Raw genomic sequence first — 22,511 nt, forward strand, 5'->3', positions numbered from 1 at the left:
CCCCAGAAATTTCTTATAATGTCACTTAGTTCCCTTGAAATTTTTAAAATCTCACTTGCCTCTTTTGGTTTGATATTTCTTGTAACATTATAATCCCTTTGGAAGAAAAACACAAGAAAGATGAAACTTTTGTTCCAATACTACCCTTATATTATCCTACTTATCAAAATTCATAACAACAATAAAAAATAAAATAAGGTTAAATTTTTATAACATGTAAATATCTTGAAAAATTCACACATATGAATAGATTATTTTAGTTTTCAATACAACTTAAACAATACCATGAATTAAAACATATTTTTCCAAAAAATATTTTGATTTCCTTAATTGTAACTTAACTGTGCACGAAATTTTTTAAGGTATTAATTACTCACCAAAATCCTCCTAAGTGGTTGACCTTGATTGGATTTAATTTATCCACGTCCTTTGCTATCTCACCACGATCCCAATGTAAAGAAATATGGACCATTATTAGATAATAATTTATTTTTTTAATTTACATTTTTTGGTTTTAAAATTTTATTTTGTTTTGACTTTTTGGTTAAATAGTTATTAAGAGAAAGGGTAATATTGTCAATTTGTGGCATTTAATAAGAATATTTAGTCTTGTCAAGTTGACAAGGGAGTTAAGCGAGATTTTAAAAACTTCAGGGGAGCTAAGTGATATTATGACAAATCTCAAGGGAGGCTTCTGAAATTATCCCATATATATATATATATATATATATATATATATATATATGAATTAGACACCTTTGAATTAACTTTTTTTCTTCAAAAAATTTATTTATTTTTTATTGTGCTAATCATTTAATTTTTAAAAAATTAAACATATAATTTGAAGATCCATAGTCAATTGCCCGCCCAGGAAAACAATCCCGGTTCCGTCACTAACTTCCTCTAAGAACGATGGAATAATGCATAGAAAAGGAGGTATCAAAATGAGGAGACTTCTTCTGATGGGGATGATTCTTTAAAGTATTTGAAAATTTTTTTTTTACTTAATATCTTAATTGGTACATGTTCCTGTGAGATAAAAAAGATGACTAGAAAATGTATTTCAATTTTCTAAAAGAAAACATTTCTGAAAAAAACGTCGAAACAAACAAGCTGTTTGCATACAAGAATTCCACCATCCTCTCTCCATTTTCGTTTGGCATTTCGCAGATGTGCATTGCAGCGAAGCTTCAAGTCAATTACCATTAAGGCGGACATTAGCCACCTCAGCTCTCAAAGGTCTTTTCTTCTCCCTGGCCACACCTACACACATACAACATCATCCTTACAAGAATTATTCAGCCCATTCAATTGTTGTACATCAACATATTTCTATAATAAACCATTGCTTTTTTTCACACACAAAAAAAAAAAGCATGTTAGGCAAGAGATGACTTTCAAGTATTTAGCATATTTTATCACGTTATTGGATGCCCATTGTCTGCATATACCCTGACAAAAGGGTTACGAATACGAATTTGGGTCCTTGGGCAATCAATTGAGTCCTCAGCCATCAGTGCTTTTTCTCCCTTTTCTTTCATTGGAGCAATGCTACTTTTATTGGGGAAAAAAGTAGATCTTTCAACGATTACATTTGAAACTTTATGTTAAACAAATAGTGGAAGCCTTGAAATGCCTCAAAAAATCAGTCAAAATTAACCGTGTCTCCACATTGTCAATGAAATTTCAGACTTTTTTTTTTCATACGTGCACCTAAACTTATAACGTTGCATTTTTTGTTGATATAGAAGCCGTGTGAAATCACCCAAAAATTTCCACACTTTTGGAAACCACGGATTATATGAAACCCATTCTCCATCATAAACCCTTCTTCGTATCATCTCTCACCATTTCTACTTCCTTCAACAAATTTGATGTATGGCTAAAAAGTATGGCTATTGCTAATTAACTTATTCCTACATGCATGGTCTATAAAATGATGAAGTTGCACAAAAGTTAACTATCCAATGCCATATATCATAAACTATAAGTTGATGAATCAATGAAGAGCGTTACAATGATAGCAGGACACGCTTCTGCAATTATGGTAGCAGGACACGCTTAATCTGGGAAAAACTGCTGGCCACGAAATCATTACATGTAATTAAGAGATATTTTCTAACTATCTGCAAAAATATATTTTTAAAGGTAATATACATTTCCAATGAGAAAAATCTCAAGTTCTATGGCGTTTTTTTGTAATTAGCATAATTATCAGATGCGTTTCTGTGACAGATTCACAGCATTGACAAGATTATACTGGTTGTCATATGTTGCAGGTCATTCTATATTAAGAATACAAAGACTTGAAGATTTGTTGTTTGCTATTATTTGCGTACCGGTTTTCACTGTTTGTTTTGTCCACTTTGAAGGATTTTTTGGTGCTCTTCCAGGGGCTTTGCTTTGAGTTGGGGCAACTCAATTTTTATCCTTCTTTTTTACAGGGCGTCAGCCTGTGCAATAATAAAAATAAAACCTAACTATCACTAAAAGCAGTTAATAATTAATCTTAGGTACTGGAGTAGGGACTCTAGATGTGCAATGGGTTACTTGATTCACCCTGTTCCCGAAAAGTTTGCTTAATCCGATATACCAGAATTAATTAATTGACAAAATTTACTAAATAGTAGACAGTGGTAAGTAGGGTTGTCTTCTCATGGACTGGGAATAATTTGTTTCTTCTAGAGTTCAGTGCATGGGGGATTTTTGGAGAATATAAAATAACTGATTAACTCACTAATAAAACAACGAATAGAAATAAATAGAAATTAATCAATAACCAATACGACTCTAGCCAAAGGTACAACTTTTCAGACACGGTCCATTCACTTGATTATCGATGCAAAGATAATCCAATTACTCATTACTAGATTGGTTATAGTTGTCACACACGCGATGAACAACCAGCCTTTCCTTAATTTCTCGATAGTTAAGGTACGACCGTTAACTATTTTCCTAACCAAGAAATAACCCTAAGTACGACCATAGGATTTAATTACCCGATTGCATTAGTAATTAGAAAAACCCAACCCTAACCAACAAACACGCTACGAGGGTTTGTTTAAGTTAGATCATACGTTTTCCTAACATGAAACCAATCACGCTAGTCGCCACTGGTATTAATCAATTGAACAATTACGAATTCAATCAATTAATTTGGCATTAGATCATTAGGTTAATTCGAATATCAGACCCTTGACATTCAAATAACATAACAGGCATAAGCAATTAAATCAGGAAACGTACAAATACCAATGAATAAAAGAAATAAATAAAATTAATTCGATCTCACAGATATTTGGAACCGTGCCTTCAAATTGGCTTTCGACTAGATGAGAAACTTAGCCACGCCTCATGAGAAAATTTCCAAAGTAATTTTACTGAGGTCCAGGCCATCAAAGGAACTAAGAAAAAAAAAACTAAACTATGCTAAAAGCTATTGATCAGCCCCCCTAGCCTCTGTAATTCTCCTTTCTAAAGCCGAAAGGAAGATGACTAATGCTTTCCTTTATCCCGTGGTCCCCGCACGAATTGAGAGTCCAATTCCATTTCACAAGCCTTTGTACGTTTCTTTTCCAAGAGCCCAAATGACTCGTACTTCTTATCTCCGTGGTCCCCCCGAGATTCCCCAATCAAAGTACAAAAGGGTAAGGCCTCTTAATGTTTCCTCTTTTCTCGTTTCTCATTGCTCCTAGGACTCCTAGGATTCAAGGCACTCCTCATCAGCAAAAGAAATGCAGTCCGTCTCTTCCTCTCCTTGTGGGCCAGGTCGATGGAGCCTTCTTGAAGTCTCTCACTTATGGAGCAAGTCCCTCCTTTTTTTGTAGTTTCTTGCTCCAATTCCTGAAATTAAGTCCAAATATCAAATATAAGTAAATATTACTAATTAAAACAATATTTGGTAAGGACAAAGGGGAAATTAATAATAAAATTACTAACAATTAACACTCTATCACTTTTCTTGATAAGATTGTTTCTTCTAAAAGCCTCATTTGCGACATTGATGTTGTTGGTTATAATAATGTTTGTGGAAAACGTATAAATTTGCAGATCGATTGTATTTGGGCTAAGGAAACATGCTTAGTTTGTTTTTCTGATGAAAAAAAATTACTTAGGTTCACCAATCATGCTTTTAGTGGTGACCTTTATATTGTCGAGTAATTAGAAGAAACATGTTGATCAAAGCCTGATCAAGACAATCACGTTATTTACTGTACCATGATTCGCATTCAAGATACCGAGCCTCTGAGGTTATAGAATGTTCATCACAGTTTCATGCATACCAATTTCATCAAACTTTGATTCGAATAGCACCAAAGGATCAAGATATTTATGTCCACCTATCCTTTAACATTCTTGTTCTGTTTCAAAATCATTTCAATACAACCTTCCTCATAAAATAAATTAAACAAAACTAGGAAAATCTAAGAAACCAAGGAGAGATGAATTCAAGTTTCTCAGCAGTTTCAGGAGATGGTTCGATGTGTACTAGGAATAGATGGAGATTTCTGGTCATTTATGAATTGCTGTAAATTTTTTTGTTTGGTTTTATTTCCTTCCACTATGAACTCTGTTGCCGCCAAAGAGTGTTAAAGTGCAATAGGGGCTCAAATATAATTCCAAAAATTTGTTTTACGGGTCTTGGTTTAAATTTTCAGACTAAATGGGTCTTGCAATATCTGCAGCCTTTTGTTTGAGAAATTTTTACAACTGCAAAATAGTCACTTTGCGTAACTAATTCTTGGCTTAATTATTTTCCCAAACATTTGGTCCACTAATTCCTTTATGGACACAGATATGGTTTGATACCAATATTTCAAATATTAATAAAGGACTGTGACCGAAGATAAAGACTTTATAAAGACATAATTTCATATATGTAACTTCTATTAATTGTACACCCATTAGGGTGTGCCTCAATCACTAGTTATATTAATAAAAGTATACAATGGGAGCTTACTTTTTCTGTGAAATTCAATAGGTTATTCATTTTTTTAAAGTAAAATTGCAAAATTTTATTGATAGAGAACTGAAACATATACAAAGTAGCATATATATGCTAACTGTACATCACTAATTTTTTACAACATTTTACAATCCAAATTTTTATTCGTCGCACTTTTGGGAAATACCCCACTCAACAATCAGCAAACGATTCTCCTGTATTTTTGGCACATCTTGTTAGGGAGAAACACCTCGAGAGAGTCCACTAAAGAGCCAAATATGTAAGTCAGGAACCCAACTCTGACCCAAAAGCTTAAGCTATTAGGTCTTGAGCCCTTACTTACATATTAACCGCTCTTTTTCCATCTCTCGGACCGATGTGAGACACAACCCCTTACTCATGAACCCAACAAATCTCCCCCTTCATGAGTAACCCCCACATTAAACCCAAATTTACAAGCTCTTGTTTTTCGGAGCCCACTTTAATACTCAACACAAGGCCACCTTATCATTTAAGGTCACCTCTTCTTCCAAACATGGACCCACTCTTCTTCAACATCCAAACTATATTTTTGGACCCCTACCAACCCTTGGCTTCTTGGTCTAACATCAACCGGAACCCCTGCCAAACCCATGGCACATCTGGTCCAACACCAATCAAACTCCTTGGCACTTCGGTCCACCATCAAGAAGAGAATTTTTTCACCGATCCAATTCTGAGAAGAATCCACTTGCCCATGAGTAACCCAGTTTTGCAACCTGAAACTCTGATACCAATTTGTTAGGGAGAAGCACCTCGAGAGAGTCCACTAACGAGCCAAATATGTAAGTCAGGAACCCAACTCTGACCCAAAAACTTAAACTATTAGGTCTTGAGCCCTTACTTACATATTAACCGCTCTTTTTCCATCTCTCGGACCGATGTGAGACACAACCCCTTACTCATGAACCCAACACATCTCTCCATGAGGCTCCAATGTATCGGATGGTATCGATAATCTAACCTACTATAGCCACAACAGATACATTCTCAATTTGGAATAGCACCGGCTTTCTAGATGAAGTACACATAGATAGTTAGAGCAAGCCTCCGAAATTTATCAATAAAGGATGTAGACATCCAATGCCCACAAACACAGGACAATTCCATTGACCAAATGGCAAAGGATATCTGAAAACTGAAACCATTTTTAGAATCTTTTGCTAAATGGCAGCTGAAAAAGGACATTTAAAGAAGGTATGATTCATCGATTCCTTCACGCCAATGCACAACACACATTCAAAGTTACTACTTAATCTTCCTCACTCTCTCATTCTATCCTTGGTATATAGTCTGCTCTTGCATAACAACCAAAGGATAAATGAGAATCTTGGAATGGACCCCCTTATCCCATACAAGTTTATGCCAGGAGGCTTCTTGTGAAGTGACCTTCAAAGCAGACTGCACATTGTATGTGCTAGACCTACTTGGGAGCCAAATTGTTGTATCCTCCTCATTTGGCATAGGGACAAGCTCACGCTCACAGGGAGTAAGCTGCTCCAATCTTTGTACCTCAGTGTTAAATTTCCTCCCACATGGCCATCTCCATTTGCATACACTTAGCAACAAGATCATTCCCAGTTAAGCCAAATCCTGACAGTAGAGGCTCAGCAAAATTCTGGTATCATGGCCCTAAAGGATGCCATTGATCATACCAGAAAAAAGTTCCATAGCCATTACGTTTCACCTGCTTGATATGAAGTTGGGCTTTAGACATCAGTTAGAGGATATTCCTCCAGGCCCAAGAACAGTCAAATGGTCTTTTGGCACCCTAGAATGAAGTCTTCTTAAGGTGGATGGTGTGTAACCATTTACCTAGGGTTGTAATCGAGTCGAGTCGAGCTCGAGTATACTTGACATACAGATAGGGTGCTCGAGCTCGAGTTCGAAGCTTGCTCGCAGTACTCGAGCTCGACTCGCATGGGCTCGAGTCCATGCGAGCCTTATCGAGCTCGGTCAAGTTCGAGTTATTAAATTTCATTTTCTTGATAATTTTTGAGCGAAAAGACATTATTACTCTTTTAAAATTTTTATATGACTTGAAACATTTCGTAATTTCAACAATTCTTTTGGGTATAAGGGTAAATTTATAATAATAATAATATATTAAATAATTAAAATTAAAATGCTCGATAAGGCTCATCGAGCCTTCGAGCATCGCTTCTGGATGCTCGAACTCGACTCAATAATCTTATCGAGCTGCTCGAACTCGACTCGAACTCGGTTTGACCGAGTTCGAGTCAAGCTCTCGCGCAGCTCGGTTCGATTACATCCCTACATTTACCCACATATTATCAGCTCGGTTCGATTACATCCCTACATTTACCCAAATATTATCCTTCTTGGAGCAAATGTTCCATAGGATTAGATCATTTAGTCCCAACCCGCCTTCCTTTGTGGGTTTACATATATCTCCCCAGAACACTTTTGCTCCATAATGCCTTTTAACCTCACCAGCCCAAAGGAAAGAAGACACGAGACTTTCGATTTTTTTTTATCACTCCCTTTGCCAAAATAAAAGCACTAGCCCAATACAACTGTACTCCAGTAAGTATAGTTTTTATGAGCTGGAGGCTCCCTCCATAGCTTAGCTTCTTATTAGCCCAACTTGATATTTTTTGCTGCAGATTGTTGAAAAGAGACAAGCAGTCCTTGTAGTTTAGTCTAGAACTCTAGATGAGATAAGTGACACTTCCATAAGCTCGGCTTCAATTCTGACAGACTCTAGAATTGGTCCAAAGTAGTTTTGATCAACTTGAAAGAATTAAAAGTACCAGCGGTTAAGATGAAAAGGTCGTCTGCAAATGCTACATGGGTTAATCCCAGCTGGCTACATCTTGGATGGTAATCATAACCTTGATGAAGAATATTGTGGGCAACTAAGTGTGAAAAAACTCCATGGCAATGAGAAAGAGATGAGGAGATATTGGATCTCCCTATCGGATCCCGCTTTTACTTTGAAAAAAACCCCACAAATGAACCATTCAAATTGACAGAAAACTGTGCAGTGCATCCAGGGGTTTTGCTTTGAGTATGGGCAACTCAATTTTTATCCTTCTTTTCTTGATAAGATTGTTTCTTCTAAAGGCCTCATTTGCGACATTGATGTTGTTGGTTATAATAATGTTTGTGGACAACTTGTAAATTTGCAGATTGATTGCAATTGGGCTAAGGAAACATGCGTTTTTCTGATGAAAGAAACCATTCTTCGGTTCACCAATCATGCTTTTGGTTGTGAGCTTGACATCGTCGAGTAATTAGAAGAAACATGTTGATCAAAGCCCGATCAAGACAAACACGTTATAAAATGTTCATCACTGTTTCATGCATTACCAATTTCATCCAACTTTGATCTGAATAGCACCAAAAGGATCAAGGTATTTATGCCAGCCGATCCTTTAATATTCTTATTCTCTATTAAGTTCATTTTAATATTACCTTCCACATAAAATAAATTAAACAAAATTTGGAAAATCTAAGAAACCAGGGAGAGATGAATTCAAGTTTCTCAGCAGTTTCACAAGATGGTTCAATGTGTACTAGGAATAGATGGAAATTTTTGGTCTTTTATGAATTGCAATAAACTTTTTGTTTTGTTTTATTTCCTTCCACTATGAACTCTGTTGCCGCAGTCAATCAGTAGCAGCTCTCCTTCCCCCGCCTTGCCATTTTCTCTTCTGCAGCTGATGACGTTAAATTCGCTGAATAATAATTGAAAAAAAGGAGAAAAAGAATTTATTTCCCGTGGATGATCGTTACTGGAGATGTCGTGTTCCTCCTCAGCCTGAGAGGAAGCAACCCAAAACAAAGCTTTGTTGGGTACTTGTCATCTGAGGCATCTATGCTGATGACTCCTCATCTGTGGAGCTCTAATGATGGGAAAGGTAGTTCAGACTGCTTGGGGAAAGATATGTCAGGCATATTCATCCTGAAACTGGTGTTGGTGGACTAACAAGTGGGACCAGCATTAGAGGTTATCCATCTCCATTGAGAGATCCTAGTTCACTAAGCCAAAGACCGGATGTTGCTTCTCATCCGAGTCCAAGAATCCATGATAACATCTTTGATAGGCCCAGCTCTTTGAGAAGGATTAATGGCCTTCCAGTTACGGAGGAGAATCAAACATTCTTTTTGTTGATGGGCTTCCAACTGACTGTTCAAGAAGAGGAGTAGGCCATCTTTTCTGTCCTTTTATTGGCTTCAGAGAGCTTAGAGTTGTTCACAAGGAGCCCAGACATGTTATAAATTTGATGACAAGAAGCCTGACTCCCTATCTTAAGCATCCATTTTGCCACTTTTCCTTTCCGTTTACCATCTGATCAAGATGATCAATGGTCTGGAGGTTTGCGGTGATATTGCAGAAGTTCTGAGGCGCTGAAAAGTCAGGGTAGCCCAAGTTATGCAGCTCGCAAATTCGGCAGTTTAGGTTCTGAATTCTGGAGGTAGCTATGTTACTATAGCATGTCAAACGTTGGTTTCAGTTCGAGCTCAATCAGCCCTACAGCTGTAATTCCTGTTTTTAACCTCTTCCTCAAGACTGAACCAGCTAATCCAACTGCAAGGGGTCATCATGTGGAAAAGTAAAGTTTGAGAGAGCCAGACTGATGTATTACAACTTGGATAAACTACACATTGCAAGGAAGAAAATTTTTGTGCATGTCTATATGCCAAGCTTTCGTAAATGTCTGTAAACGCAACTTTTAGGTTCCTGTGTGTTTTTGTGTGTGGCAGAATTGGAACCGGGACCTTGATCAGCAGTGATTTTCCACCTTAAAGACAGACCTTCTTTGTTGGTCCAGGTTGGTTTCAGCTCACTCATAATTAATTCTTGTTGAAAAAAATCAACTGCTGAATTGCTAATGAATACGAATTTCCTGTGAGCACCTAGACTGTGGTGTAAGATGACAGGAGGCAAAAAAAAAAAAGAGTCAATGAGTAGCTTCTTCTTGAGAGCTTGAGGTATTGGTTACATGATTTCTTCTTAAGTGAAAAGTTGTTCAAAGTGTAATCAATCCATTGTATGATTTATGCCTTTACTTTATGTTAACTTTCAATCAAGCAAATCGAAAAAGAAAAAAATGATTTCGAGAGAAGTAATTTGAAAGTATTATCTTCTGTTTGATAGTTTATAAAGTGTTTCTATGAGTAGTTTTTAGCTTGAAACGGTTATAAAAGGAAACAAAATTTCTACACTTTTTTGACAAATTGTTTAAGAATCGATTTAAACCAAGAAATTGTAAGGCGTCGAAAACAAACTCTAATTTAGGACCTTTAAGAATCCCTGCATTTTTTTTCTTTTTAATTGTATTAAAGAAAAAAAAAAAATTGGGTTCTTGCAGTTAATGCATGGAGGGGCTAGGTCCTTGCATTTAATTTATAGAGGAATCTTTTCATTTCATTTTTTTAAAATTTCTCGAGTCAGTCAACCTTTCGGTTCCACCCCACAAGATATAAATTAAACTAAGCGGTCACCTTTCTTCTCCTCTTGACCTCTTCCAGAAAAAAAAAATTGATCTTCTCATTTTGTTTAGATATGGGTAAGTTTTTTGTCCCATGACGATCTCTGAAGAAAAAGAGTTATATGTTCTTGATGATTATCTGAATCTACAGGAAATAAAAATTCTTCAGCAGCAAAGTTGAACGACGGTTTTCCTGTCCAGCTCATAGATGGCAATGGAAACTTCAACGTGGATATGCTCAGACTTGCAAAAGAGAAGTAGGCCATCTTTTGTATTGGATTGCTAGCTGCAAAGAGGCGACTAAAATAATATTTTGTAGATTAAGTTCCAAAATTGAATCGAAAGAATTGACACATTGGCTGGGTACTTATTAGTGATTGGTATTTGTTTGGAAATTTTTTTATTTACCTGCACATATTTTTCAATCAGTTTTTAACATAAAAAAAAAATGCTGCAATATTCTTTTTCAAAAATTATCTCACGTGATCTCTTATCCAAACGTACTAGAGTAATTTTTTTTGGTTTCCGTCGTTCACAATCTCGTCGCAAGGCATCATTGTGCTTCGGATGTTTTGAAAGCCAACCCAGAAAGGGTGAGATGCTTGAGATATTGGCGTCCACTCTATACTGTACTACCAGCCACATATGAATGTGAGGACAACAAATCCAAAGATCAATGGCCCAGTTATCAGCTGCTCGAACAAGGTTGACCGCAGAATATCGGAAACCATCCTGTTCCATCTCCGACTCCAGAAGTCGCTCAAAGAAGTGGAGAGATCAGAGATGAGGGGAATCGAAGGGCACCTCCGGCTCCATGACCGCCCCAAGCATGAGATCCAAGCGCGCCCGAGTAAAGGTACATGCAATATAAATAAAAAATAAATGAATTTTGTTTGAAGAAAAAAATTAATTCAAAGGTGGCTATTATGAGGAAATGCGCACGCACATTTTGACAAAGTATTCGCCTTATTTAACGTGTTACATTTTTTGAGTCAACTTTCCACACTTGAAAACCAGGGATTGTACCAACCAATTCTCCATCATAAACTGCTCTTGGTATCAGCTCGCACCATTCCTACTTCCTTCCACAAATTCCATCCTCTCATCTTGGCTACATGGGTAAGTTCTTGATTCACAGGATAGTGATTCTTTCATCTATTTATGCCTTTTTTTTGGTCCCTTTATCAGCTAAAAGGTGAATATTTTCTTCAGCACAAGTTGAGGGCAACCATCCAACTCTGCTCATAGATGGAGATGGAAATTTCAACTCAAAGTTTGTAGAGGATCTGAAACTGGCTGCCGTGAGCCGTCCGGTTGCTGTAGTCTCCGTCTTCGGCGTGCAAAGTACCGGTAATACATATTTTAGTTGTTGCATCTCAAGTTGTTATTTACAAATTTCCATCCAAGTCAAAATCTATGATTTGGGACCAATTACCAGCAAGTTTTGATTTATGCAGGAAAGAGCACACTTATGAATTCTCTGTTCTCTACTAAATTCAAAGTGATGGATGCTAGCCAGGGGATGTATGAAGACCTTATTCAATTTTTAATAACACTGGATTTCTTTCTTTTTAGTTAGTAACAATGACAAATTTCATGCTTAATTATACAATCCATGTACAAGATCTCTCTCTCACTCACCTACCCTTTTAACTTCTTGTGTGTTCTTTTTGTTCTGGTTTACTTTTAATTACCTCATTAGGCATCAAACGACAAAAGGTATTTGGGTGGCAAAATACCCTTTACCAAATCCAAATGGTGGCCATGAAATCCTCGCTGTTGATACGGAAGGAAGTGATGGAATAGAGCGAGAGGTAGTTTTCAAATTTATTGTCTTCAAATGACAGAGTTAACATCTCTCAGGAAACCGTACCTTAATTACTGTAAAGAGTACTCCACTTTGCTAGTTAAATTGTCCAAATTAGATTGAATTCACTTTCTGATTCAATTTTCCTGTGTCTTTTTCCAGGATGATACGAAGTTTGAGAAACAAACTGCGCTATTTTGCTTGGCTGTTTCAAACACCGTCATAGTCAACATGTAAGCTTGGTTTTGAGGCACCACAACTCCATAACCTTTAAATTTTAGTAGCACAATGTCAAACGGTCTTGTCTTTTCCTTCTCATGATGTCCCTAAATTTGAGAAAGATAAACAGCTTTAAAAGTTAAAATCAAGTAGAATTATTGAAATTCCAAAGAGGTAAGCATTTAAAGGGTATAGTTTAAACAATTCATCTATCACTTCTCCCTTTCTTTTGGGCTTGTTAAGGTCAATAAATAAAGCAATTTGGTATTTGGTTGGTATGGATTGATATACACTTTACCATAAGCTAAACGGCTAATATGTATTTTTGAGAGAAATATATACACTAAGATGAGGTAGGGGATTGGAAGCGCATTGAGTCACATACTTCCATTGGTTATCCAGAATAGAAGGACAATTTTTACCCTTGTATACAGGGTAAATTACTTATAATCCACTGTGATTCTACATAATGCCTGATGACTTTCCTAAAATTTCAAGATAGCCATATAGCCCCCTATAATTTTATGTAAAATAAAAAATAGATGGAATGCATAATCAAGGAAGGCGTTTATACCAAATGCACAATAAAAGTACGTGTGACAAAATTTTAGTCTCCATGTAAACCTCTTATGATTTGTATAAATATCTATTTTATTCTCCTGTGATTTTTGCATTTATTCACGTAATCCCTTTATGCTTTTATATAAGGTAGTTAAGCCATCAATTGAATTAACATTTAAGTGAGGGTACAATTGGTGTTTCAATTAACGACATTACATAGGTTATTTTCCATCAAGTTTTGATTTTATATAAAATCATAGGGGGGTGAAATGGATATTTTGAAATGTTAAGGAGGTCATGTAGCAATAAACGAAACCACAGGAAAATTATGTGTAATTTACCCTTATATATATATATATATATATATATATATATCTCCTCCTTACCAACCAGAATGACAGTTGTCTCCATTTTTTAAAAAAATGAAGTTAACTCCACATTTTTTACATTTTCACTACACAAAATTTCTGATACGTTATTCAGTAATTTCATTAGCAATTGTCCACTGTTTTCATACGATTAATTAACTCAAGGTACCATAAATGTTCATACTTTTAAACTGGTAATTCAATTTCATTAAGGGTCCGTTAGTTTTGGGTGAAAATATTTTCCAGGAAAATATTTTCCTAATTTCCCGTGTTTGGTTGCACAAAAGTTACTGAAAACATTTTCCTATGTAAAATATTTTCACTCATCTTATGGAAAACAACTTCCCTTCTAAACTTACTGAAGTTGTTTTCCGAAATGCATGCATCCCGCCTGTAATATGTTCCAAACTTACTGAAAATATCTTGTAGTATGTTCTTTTTTTTTTTTAGTGTAAACAGGAGGACTCGAACCCAAAACCTCTTCCTTACACTCCCTCCCCCGTACCACCCAACCCAACCCAACCCTCCCCCTAGTATATTCAAAATAAAAAAAAAACCTCATCCTGCTCATCCTATGCTAGTAATTAATTATGTATAATAGGGACATTTTTTTCTAGAGAAACTTTCAGCAGTGAGAGTGCAAGATATATGTCACAATAAGCATTGCATGTGATTGATATTTGACACTAAATGGCCAGCAATTTGTTTATTGCTTAAGGAGATATTGTTTATTCATATATATACATTTCTCCAAGATTTTTTAAAGTTAAACAATGAGATAAATTTTCTTATTTTGCATGGGAAGAAATATGTAGTTATAATGTGTAGAAAGTAAAGATAGAGATAAAAGTGAAAATATTTCAAAAGTTAAACAAACACCAGAAAAATGAAGTAAGAAAATATTTTCAATAAGCTAACCAAACACCTGAAAATGATGAAAGGGAAATGATTTTCATGGAAAATTACTTCCACGGAAAATATTTTCCCAAGGAAAACATTTTACTTCCAACCAAACAGACCCTAAATGTAGCTGAAGTTGTTAATTTTTATGTGTGTGTCTATATACTAGCATGGACTGGCTGTGCGTAGCCCACCAAAAGATGATGCATTTGTAGTTTTGAAATTGGTTATGGAATGAGTTGTGTTTTTAAACTTTTAGTTATATTTCTAATAGATGAGAAATAAACCACCATTCAATCATCAATAACAAACCAAGCAAAGTAAAAAAAAAAAAGCCAGTCTATAGTAATTAAACTTTCAGTGGAACATATATTTAGAGAAGCAAACTCAAGTCAAAATGTAGGTCATTCGTATATTACATTAAAGTGATAGGGTAATAGATCATAATATTATAGGGCAATGTTCAATTATTTACATTCGTATTATTTGAGTTGCTTTTCCTTTTCATTTAGAACATCTACTATCTAATCATTTAGAACCAAAAAAATAAATATAAACTAAAGTAACTTGCTTGCCGTCCGCTATGCCTAAACTATCAACTAAATATTTGACTAAACTAACTCAGTAGTTCGCAATAAGACTATAGGATAGAATGATGATAGCCAGAATCAACAGGTACTTATAGTAAAAAACATGGCACTTCTATATGATCCGCATGTATAAATTAACAAATATATATATGTGTAGGAAGAGGCTGTAACGCTAGCAGTGCACTTTACTTTAGACTGGGCAAGATTTGCTAGTTAACAGCAAGAAGAGGGAGGGAGGGGAAAGGATGGCCCTATCTCGTTTGAATGATACTAGTAGTATAGCTAATAGCAGTAATTGTTACACTGCTCCTACTAATGCTATAATCAACAATATCCGAAGTAGATCAATCAAAGTATTTTAAAGATTCTAACCAATCTAAACTATTGTCTTAATCATTCTTTACAAATCAAATCGAAACTGTCTCTAAGACAATTCATCTAACAAATAGTAAACAATAACAACAGTAGTTCAAGACAAACCTGCAAACCAAGACCTTTGTGAATATGCTACTATTTGTTGATTTTCAAAATCTGTGAAAAGAGATAAATTATCTGATGAAGGCAAATTTATGAAAACAATGATATAGCAAACTTGCAACTAATTATCTAATGAAGACAAATTTATGAAAACAATGGTACGGCAAATAATTTTTTATTGTTATACCCTTCTATCCAAATGCAATTAAAAAGGGAAAAATTAATCAAATTACTGGTGATTCTCTATCCATGCAACATTTATTTTGTGTTTTCGATGCAAATAAAACAACTAAAACAAATAGAAAATTCCCTTACCAAAGAGCACCGTGAGCATTGGTTGATTAATATTGGTTGTGAGCACTTTTTCTCCAAGAAAGAAACGTGTGTCTGAAAGCTTCCAAAGCAGGTTATGCTTTTCATCTGAAATCGAACACTAAGGAACACCAAAAGAATCTGAAACCGAAGAAATCAAAAAGACCAAAATGGAAGATTGCAAGCAATTAAGGCTTCAACTCATATTGTAAGAGTGAGATTGCCGTTTGAGTGCCTTCCCAATTTTTTGGCTCATTTAATTGAAATTGAAACGGTAAAATGAGTGGTAAATTAATGTAAGGGTTAAAGCCCTTTGAGTGCCTTCCCAATTTTCTGGCTCATTTAATTGAAATTGAAAAGGTTAAATGAGTGGTAAATTAATGTAAGGGTTAAATGTGTCCATAGGTATTTGTATCATATGCATCACTGATTTCAACCAAGCACTCATATTCCTAAACCAACCCTCCATGGTTAAACATATACCAAAGGCACACGATCAAGTAGTCAATTGCAGATGACAATTGTTTGTGAAGGTAGTGTTAAAATAATAAACCAATCAAAGAATGCCAAGCCAGTTTATGTTGTTCACATGGCACTTATTGATGGAAGTAGTCTTAGGTTATAATATAGTAGTTAGATATATATTCCCCTTAAAATCTACTCATCGAAGGCGGTACTTCATAGTTCATACAGCATATTAAGACAGCTTTTTATTAATCAAACAGGAAGTGTTATACTGTTAATCTTAATAATGGAGGGAATCAGCCACTCTTACGAACTGTATTTGAGGTAAGCAACTTTCATGGCTCAATAATTTGTTGGTGTTTCTGGTACAGTATTATCTCTATAACAGTGTACCCCTCAGGTAATGATTAGAAAATTTTGTACTCCGCGGAAAGTGAATCTAGTGTTTGTTCTCCGTGACAAAAACAAGGTATAGATTATTAATTCCTTTTCTATTTTTTTGATATTCCGTTGATTAATTAACTAGTGCTTAATCACAACAATTCATCTTATAAATTGTCTTGAATCTAGTGCCCTCAGCATAAGTTGGAAGAACAGTTGAAAGCAGGAATGTATAAGGTAAAAATCATCTGTGGTTGTTGTAAATTCTCATGACATCGTGCTACTAATGTTTTATATATTTTGTAGATATGGGAAGAAATGAAGAAGCCCAAAGCACAGCTGAATGCTTCACTGGAAGATTTCTTCAATGTAAGAGCTGCAACTTCTAATAATCTTTGCCCATCTTTTTTCCCTCTTTTGGCTCTGAATTCTGTTCTTTATTTTGTGTAAACTGGAGGACGAAAACAAGAAAGAAACAAAAGCAGAAATTAAATAAACCTAGAGCATGAAACTTGTATAGTTTTTCCCAAGAATACTTTATCCTCCAAATCTTGAGTCGATCTACAACATGACATGAGCTCCAAAGTGATATAATTAAAACAAAATCCGAAAATAAATGACTGAATAAAACAAAATCAAAATTTGAGAACCTAAATCAAAATCTTAGTTGGTATATCTTGTGTGATTTATCGGCTTGTGATTGCTCAGATTGAAGTGGTAGCACTATCGAGTTTTGAAGACAAGCCAGAACAGTTTGAAAATGAGGTACTTATACTTCCAATACTCCATTCTCTCTTAGAGTACGAATATGGTGTTTACTGTACCTCACATACTAGTCTATCGATGTGTGTGGTCTGCTTTTTTTATGTTATTATTATTATTTGGCGATTTTTGGTCATGGTTAACCTTTTCGTCTTTTTTTTTTTCAATAAAATTTGATATTCCATTGAGAAGGTTGCCGGTCTGAGAGAACGGATTATCTCCATTTCTACATCTGGTGAAGGTGCTGCAGGGAGTACGCCAGCCTCGGGTTTTGCTGATTATGCAAAGAAAATCTGGGACCAAATTAAGGAGGACAAGGACCTTGACTTACCTCGTTACCGAGTAAAACCATTAATGAATTGATTATCAAGTTACTGTAGTAGCAGTCTTGTATACTGTTTTCAGTTTCTTGCAATGTTAATTAATATTCTGTTTTCAATTAATTGGTAGATCATGGTTGCTGAAATACGCTGTAACGCAATTGCTGAAGAGAAGTATCAGAGTTTTTGCAAGAATAGGGTAACAAGCATACCATTCTTGGTTTTGATTTGGATTTCACAGGACACATATACATGTATGCTTGACCATAATAATGAATTACTGTAATTTCGTTGAAAATGGTTCCCAGTCCTGGCTTCAAATTGAGAAGGATGCAATCAAAGTGCAAGGCTTTGGCGCTAAAGTCAGTCAAATAATTGACATTTATCTGTCTCAGTAAGTGTGCCTTGCAATATCCTTAGGATTCTCAAGTTTTTAGAATTGATGCTCTTTATGGTAATACTGTAAAATTCCTTGGAATGATGCTGTATTCATGTTACGGATTTCTCAATTACAATTTTATCTTAAATATGTCATGACCTAAAAGGTACTATAGTTACTTTTTCCCAAAAAAAATACTCTCCAGAAAGTGTAATCCAAACCATTATTCTATGTGCATGGTGTGATTGTAAATCTCACAAAGAAACTCGGATCCCAAAAAAATAAAAATAAAAATCCTTTGCATTGCTGATTGTGTACTCATATTTTTCGATAATTTGGATAGTTAAATCTATCATGAGGTTACTGATGATTGTTCAAAGCTTTTATCCAGGTATGATGAGGAAGCTCAACACTATGATGAGACCAAAAGGGACGCAAGCAGGAAGCAGCTAACTGAAGACATCATGAAGGTACCCTAGGAATTGTTAACCTTTTTCTTACTTATTTTGCAATTCTTTTGGGGCACCACACACCATAACAACTATTTAATCAAATATCTTCATGCAAGAATCTGCCAGTTTGGTTCTCTTTTCTCAAAAGGTAAAAATGCAGTTGCTAGTAAAATGGGATAACTTTACAAGCCTCCCTTGAGAACTCTACCAATTTCGCTGATGAGTATTTTTTAAGTTTTCAATGCTAGACTTACCTCCCTTATTTTTGAATTTATGCAGTCACAAAGTCAGCTAGCCCATGTAAACAAAAGCTACATAAAAGTTCAAAAAGGAAATGCTAAAAAGTATGTCTATTACTAATTAACTTATTCCTACATGCATGGTCTATAAAATGATGAAGTTGCACAAAAGTTAACTATCCAATGCCATATATCATAAACTATAAGTTCATGATTCAATGAAGAGCGTTACAATGACATATTAGTGAAGCTAAATTTGATCTACAACTATTATTCATTGATTGAAAATTCAGCTATATATTATTTGTTCTCCGCTAAATTTGTATATTCATTGCTTAAAGAGTTCAAAATGCTTTAGGTTGTTAAGCCAACCTACCTTTCTGTGGTGGAACATATGAGGCATCAAATTCTAGAAAAATTCGAGGAAGCAGCCATGGATGAGTTAAAGGAAAACGGAGTACTCGTGGCTATGAACACCAACAAATACATCAATCGATTCAAGAACCAGCTCAAAGGTACGTATTATTACTAGTAAACTGCGTCATAGTCATACATCACCTTTGAGTCCTTTATGATTTACTCCACGGTTCAGATATGCCCGAATTTACATTGAAATTTCATGTATAACTTTGTATTTTTAGATGCTGCTGTCAAACAAGCAAACTGGAATCAATATGCAGGACAATTGATCCAACTGGAGTCAGAAATAGACCACGCCATAAAAATAATTCGTGACACGAATGAACTGCTGGAACAGAAAAAGGTAAGGAAGCTACAAATTAATGTATCTATTTAGGAAGTTTGCTGATGAAATCATCAATGATCATCTAGTTTCTAAGTTGGCTGGAGTATAAGTCTAACTTGGTTGTTTAATTGTCTGACTTTCCAGAAAGATAAACGAGCGTTTTGGTTTAAACTTGGATCAGTTGGGACAGGTGCGCTGACTGCTGCCACTGCTGTGGGTAGTCTAATTTTGGCAGTAGCACTCGGTTAATCTGGAAAGAACTGCTGGACACGAAATTATTAGAGGTAATTATTTCCTAGCTATCTGTTTAATATTTTTTTAAAGTAAAATACCTTTTATCAGAAATAGATAAAAAAGCGTTTCCAATGAGAAAAATCTTAAGTTCCATGGCATTTAAAAAAAAAAAATCTGCAAAGATTTCTCAAGTTTGTCTCAAAACATATATTGCTCGTTCTAACCTTTCATCAAATTAGTTTCTACACGATATAATTTAGTGGAGCCAATATTATACCCTTGCCAATTTCTCACTTAACATTATCAATTGTTACGATGAACGCTAGATTGGACAGCAATGGCATGCCTGCAAGCAATAAGATTCAATTATATCACACAACAGTTGTTAGAACTTCTAATTGTAATTTCTAATTAGCTTAATTATTAGATGTGTTTCTGTGACAGATTCACAACATTGACAAGATTATACTGGTTGTCATTTGTTGCAGGCCATTCTTACCGGCAGTCAATATCAAGAATACAAGACTTGAAGATTGTTGTTTGCTATTATTGTCCCTTATTTGCGTGCCGGTTTTCACTGTTTGTTTTGTTTTCTTTGAAGGATTTTTTTTGTGCTCTTCCAGGGGCTTTGCTTTGAGTTTGGGCAACTCAATTTTTATCTTTCTTTTCTTGATAAGATTGTTTCTTCTAAAGGCCTCATTTGCGACATTGATGTTGTTGGTTATAATAATGTTTGTGGACAAAATATAAATTTGCAGATTGATTGTAATTGGGCTAAGGAAACATGCTTAGTTTGTTTTTCTGATGAAAGAAAATTGCTTAGGTTCACCAATCATGCTTTTAGTCGTGACCTTGATATCGTCGAGTAATTAGAAGAAACATATTGATCAAAGCCTGATCAAGACAAACACGTTATTCATCTTAGATGGAGTAAATAAATGTTTATGTTCAACCAGCTTGACAAAATAATAAATCCTGGAAAACAGATCAGTGTGAAGCTCGGACTTGATCATAATAGGGGCTGCCGCTAGAGAGTTTGGACTTGATCAACTGAGGATGGATGAATTCAAGTTTCTTAGCAGTTTCAGAAGATGGTTCAATGTGTACTAGGAATAGATGGAAATTTCTGGTCTTTTATGAATTGCTGTATTTTTTTTTTCTTTGTTTTATTTCCTTCCACTAGGAACTCTGTTGCCGCCAAAGACTGTTAAACTGCAAAAGGGCTCAAATATAATTTCAAAAATTTGATTTATGGATCTTGGTTTAAATTTTCAGACTAAATGGGTCTTTGGGTCTTGCAGTATGTGGCTGGATATGCAGCTCTTTGTTTGAGAAATTTTTACAACTGCAAAATAGTCACTTTTGTGTAACTAATTCTTGGCTTAATTATTTTCCCAAACTTTTGGTCCACTAATTCCTTTATGGACATAGATATGGTTTGATACCAATATTTCAAATATTAATAAAGGACTGCGACCGAAAATAAAGACTTTATAATTAAAGACATATATGTAACTTCTATTAATTGTGGGTGTGCCTCAGTCACTAGTTATATTAATATAGGTACACAATGGGAGCTTGCTTTTTCTGTGCAATTCAATAGGTTATTCAATTCAGTTTTATTTTTCTTTTGATGTTTCATCTTACATAATCACTCCTCTTTCCATACCGATGGTTAGGTAATTTTAGAGTTTTATATGAACTATTCAATTATTTCAGCAACTTAATTTGCTTTTATATTTTTTTTTAATAAATGACATGGGTCATTTCGTTGATTCAGACCACAAATATCCTAATAAGTAAATTAGAAAAGAAGACTTAATAATGTGGCTATGGGAATTGTAAGAAGAAATTTAAGATGGTAGGCCCTAGCATTGTCGTGCACTTCTTGATGAACAAGACTAGATAGGAATTTCATTTAGGGCAAATTACACTTTACCTCCCTATGGTTTAGTATTTTTTATACATAACCTTCATATGGTTTCAAAAACTATACATAACCTACTCATAATTTAGATTAAAATATCAAAGTAATGAAATTTGCAATTCGTAACGAAATCACCTAAAATGTCAAAACATACCTCTATGTAAAGTTGAAATTATTTATTAACCACAGGAGGGTTATGTATATATTTTGAAAATTATAAGGGGGTTATATAATAAAACATTAAACCATGAGAGGATTATATGATAAAATATAAAATTATATGGGGTTAGTGCGTCATGTATATTATATTCATATATTTTGATTACTTCAACCATTTTATTTTTTAAATAAAAGTAATTTCGACATTTTCAAAAGTTCTATTACGAATGATCATTTCCATCACTTTAACACTTTAATCCAAACCATGAAAGGGTTATGTATAGTTTTTGAAATCAAAGAGGATTATATACAAAAAAATACTAAATTATGGGGGGTAAAATGTAATTTGTCCTTTCATTTATGTTTCTTGGGTACATCTAATTGATAGAAAAGGCTCGGAGTCTTCGACCCTTTACGTTTTCTCATCTATTTCTGCATTGCTATGAGTTGCGATTCAACGTATACATCCCCTTTCTCAGTTTTTTTGTCCATTATTTGTAGACCATATATGTAACTTAGTCCTTTTACCCTTTAATGTTGTTTTCAACTCTTCTGAGTTTAAATCTTTCAATCAAAAATGATGGACCCAAACAATAAACAAACATAAACCCACATGAACAATCAGGAAAAAACGATATTGAGGCAAAGGAAATTCTTCTTTTGTTAACCAGAGGAGGGTACGACTTTCTTTCAAATCTTCTCACAAAAAAAAAAAAAAAAGATGAACCGAGAGACTACTATTCTAATCACAATGCCTTGCATATTACAACT

General features: G+C 34.8%; 1 protein-coding gene and 1 pseudogene across 1 annotated transcript; both read left to right on the top strand.

Moving 5' to 3' along the window:
• The first annotated feature begins 8,620 nt into the window (after nucleotides 1–8,620).
• LOC140038615 (RNA-binding protein 1-like) lies at nucleotides 8,621–9,859 on the top strand (annotated as a pseudogene).
• Nucleotides 9,860–11,008: 1,149 nt separating this feature from the next.
• LOC113736727 (protein ROOT HAIR DEFECTIVE 3-like) lies at nucleotides 11,009–20,486 on the top strand. The gene is made up of 19 exons (XM_027263807.2): nucleotides 11,009–11,299; nucleotides 11,461–11,562; nucleotides 11,656–11,793; nucleotides 11,901–11,967; nucleotides 12,146–12,257; nucleotides 12,413–12,483; nucleotides 16,403–16,466; nucleotides 16,543–16,611; nucleotides 16,713–16,760; nucleotides 16,830–16,892; nucleotides 17,232–17,288; nucleotides 17,478–17,627; nucleotides 17,736–17,804; nucleotides 17,914–17,999; nucleotides 18,376–18,454; nucleotides 19,034–19,190; nucleotides 19,317–19,438; nucleotides 19,565–19,704; nucleotides 20,143–20,486. Exons 2-18 carry the CDS (start codon nucleotides 11,559–11,561, stop codon nucleotides 19,667–19,669), a joined length of 1,461 nt encoding a protein of 486 aa, XP_027119608.1. The 5' UTR covers nucleotides 11,009–11,299; nucleotides 11,461–11,558; the 3' UTR covers nucleotides 19,670–19,704; nucleotides 20,143–20,486.
• The last annotated feature ends 2,025 nt before the right edge of the window (nucleotides 20,487–22,511 follow it).

The sequence above is a fragment of the Coffea arabica genome, chromosome 3e, assembly GCF_036785885.1.
Source record: "Coffea arabica cultivar ET-39 chromosome 3e, Coffea Arabica ET-39 HiFi, whole genome shotgun sequence".
Classification (NCBI taxonomy): Eukaryota; Viridiplantae; Streptophyta; class Magnoliopsida; order Gentianales; family Rubiaceae; genus Coffea; species Coffea arabica.

Excerpts from the sequence above, each read along its gene's own strand:
- LOC113736727 (XM_027263807.2), top strand. Across the intron at positions 16,467-16,542 it reads TCTTACGAACTGTATTTGAG|GTAATGATTAGAAAATTTTG; the intron begins GTAAGCAACTTT and ends TGTACCCCTCAG. Across the intron at positions 18,000-18,375 it reads ATTGACATTTATCTGTCTCA|GTATGATGAGGAAGCTCAAC; the intron begins GTAAGTGTGCCT and ends GCTTTTATCCAG.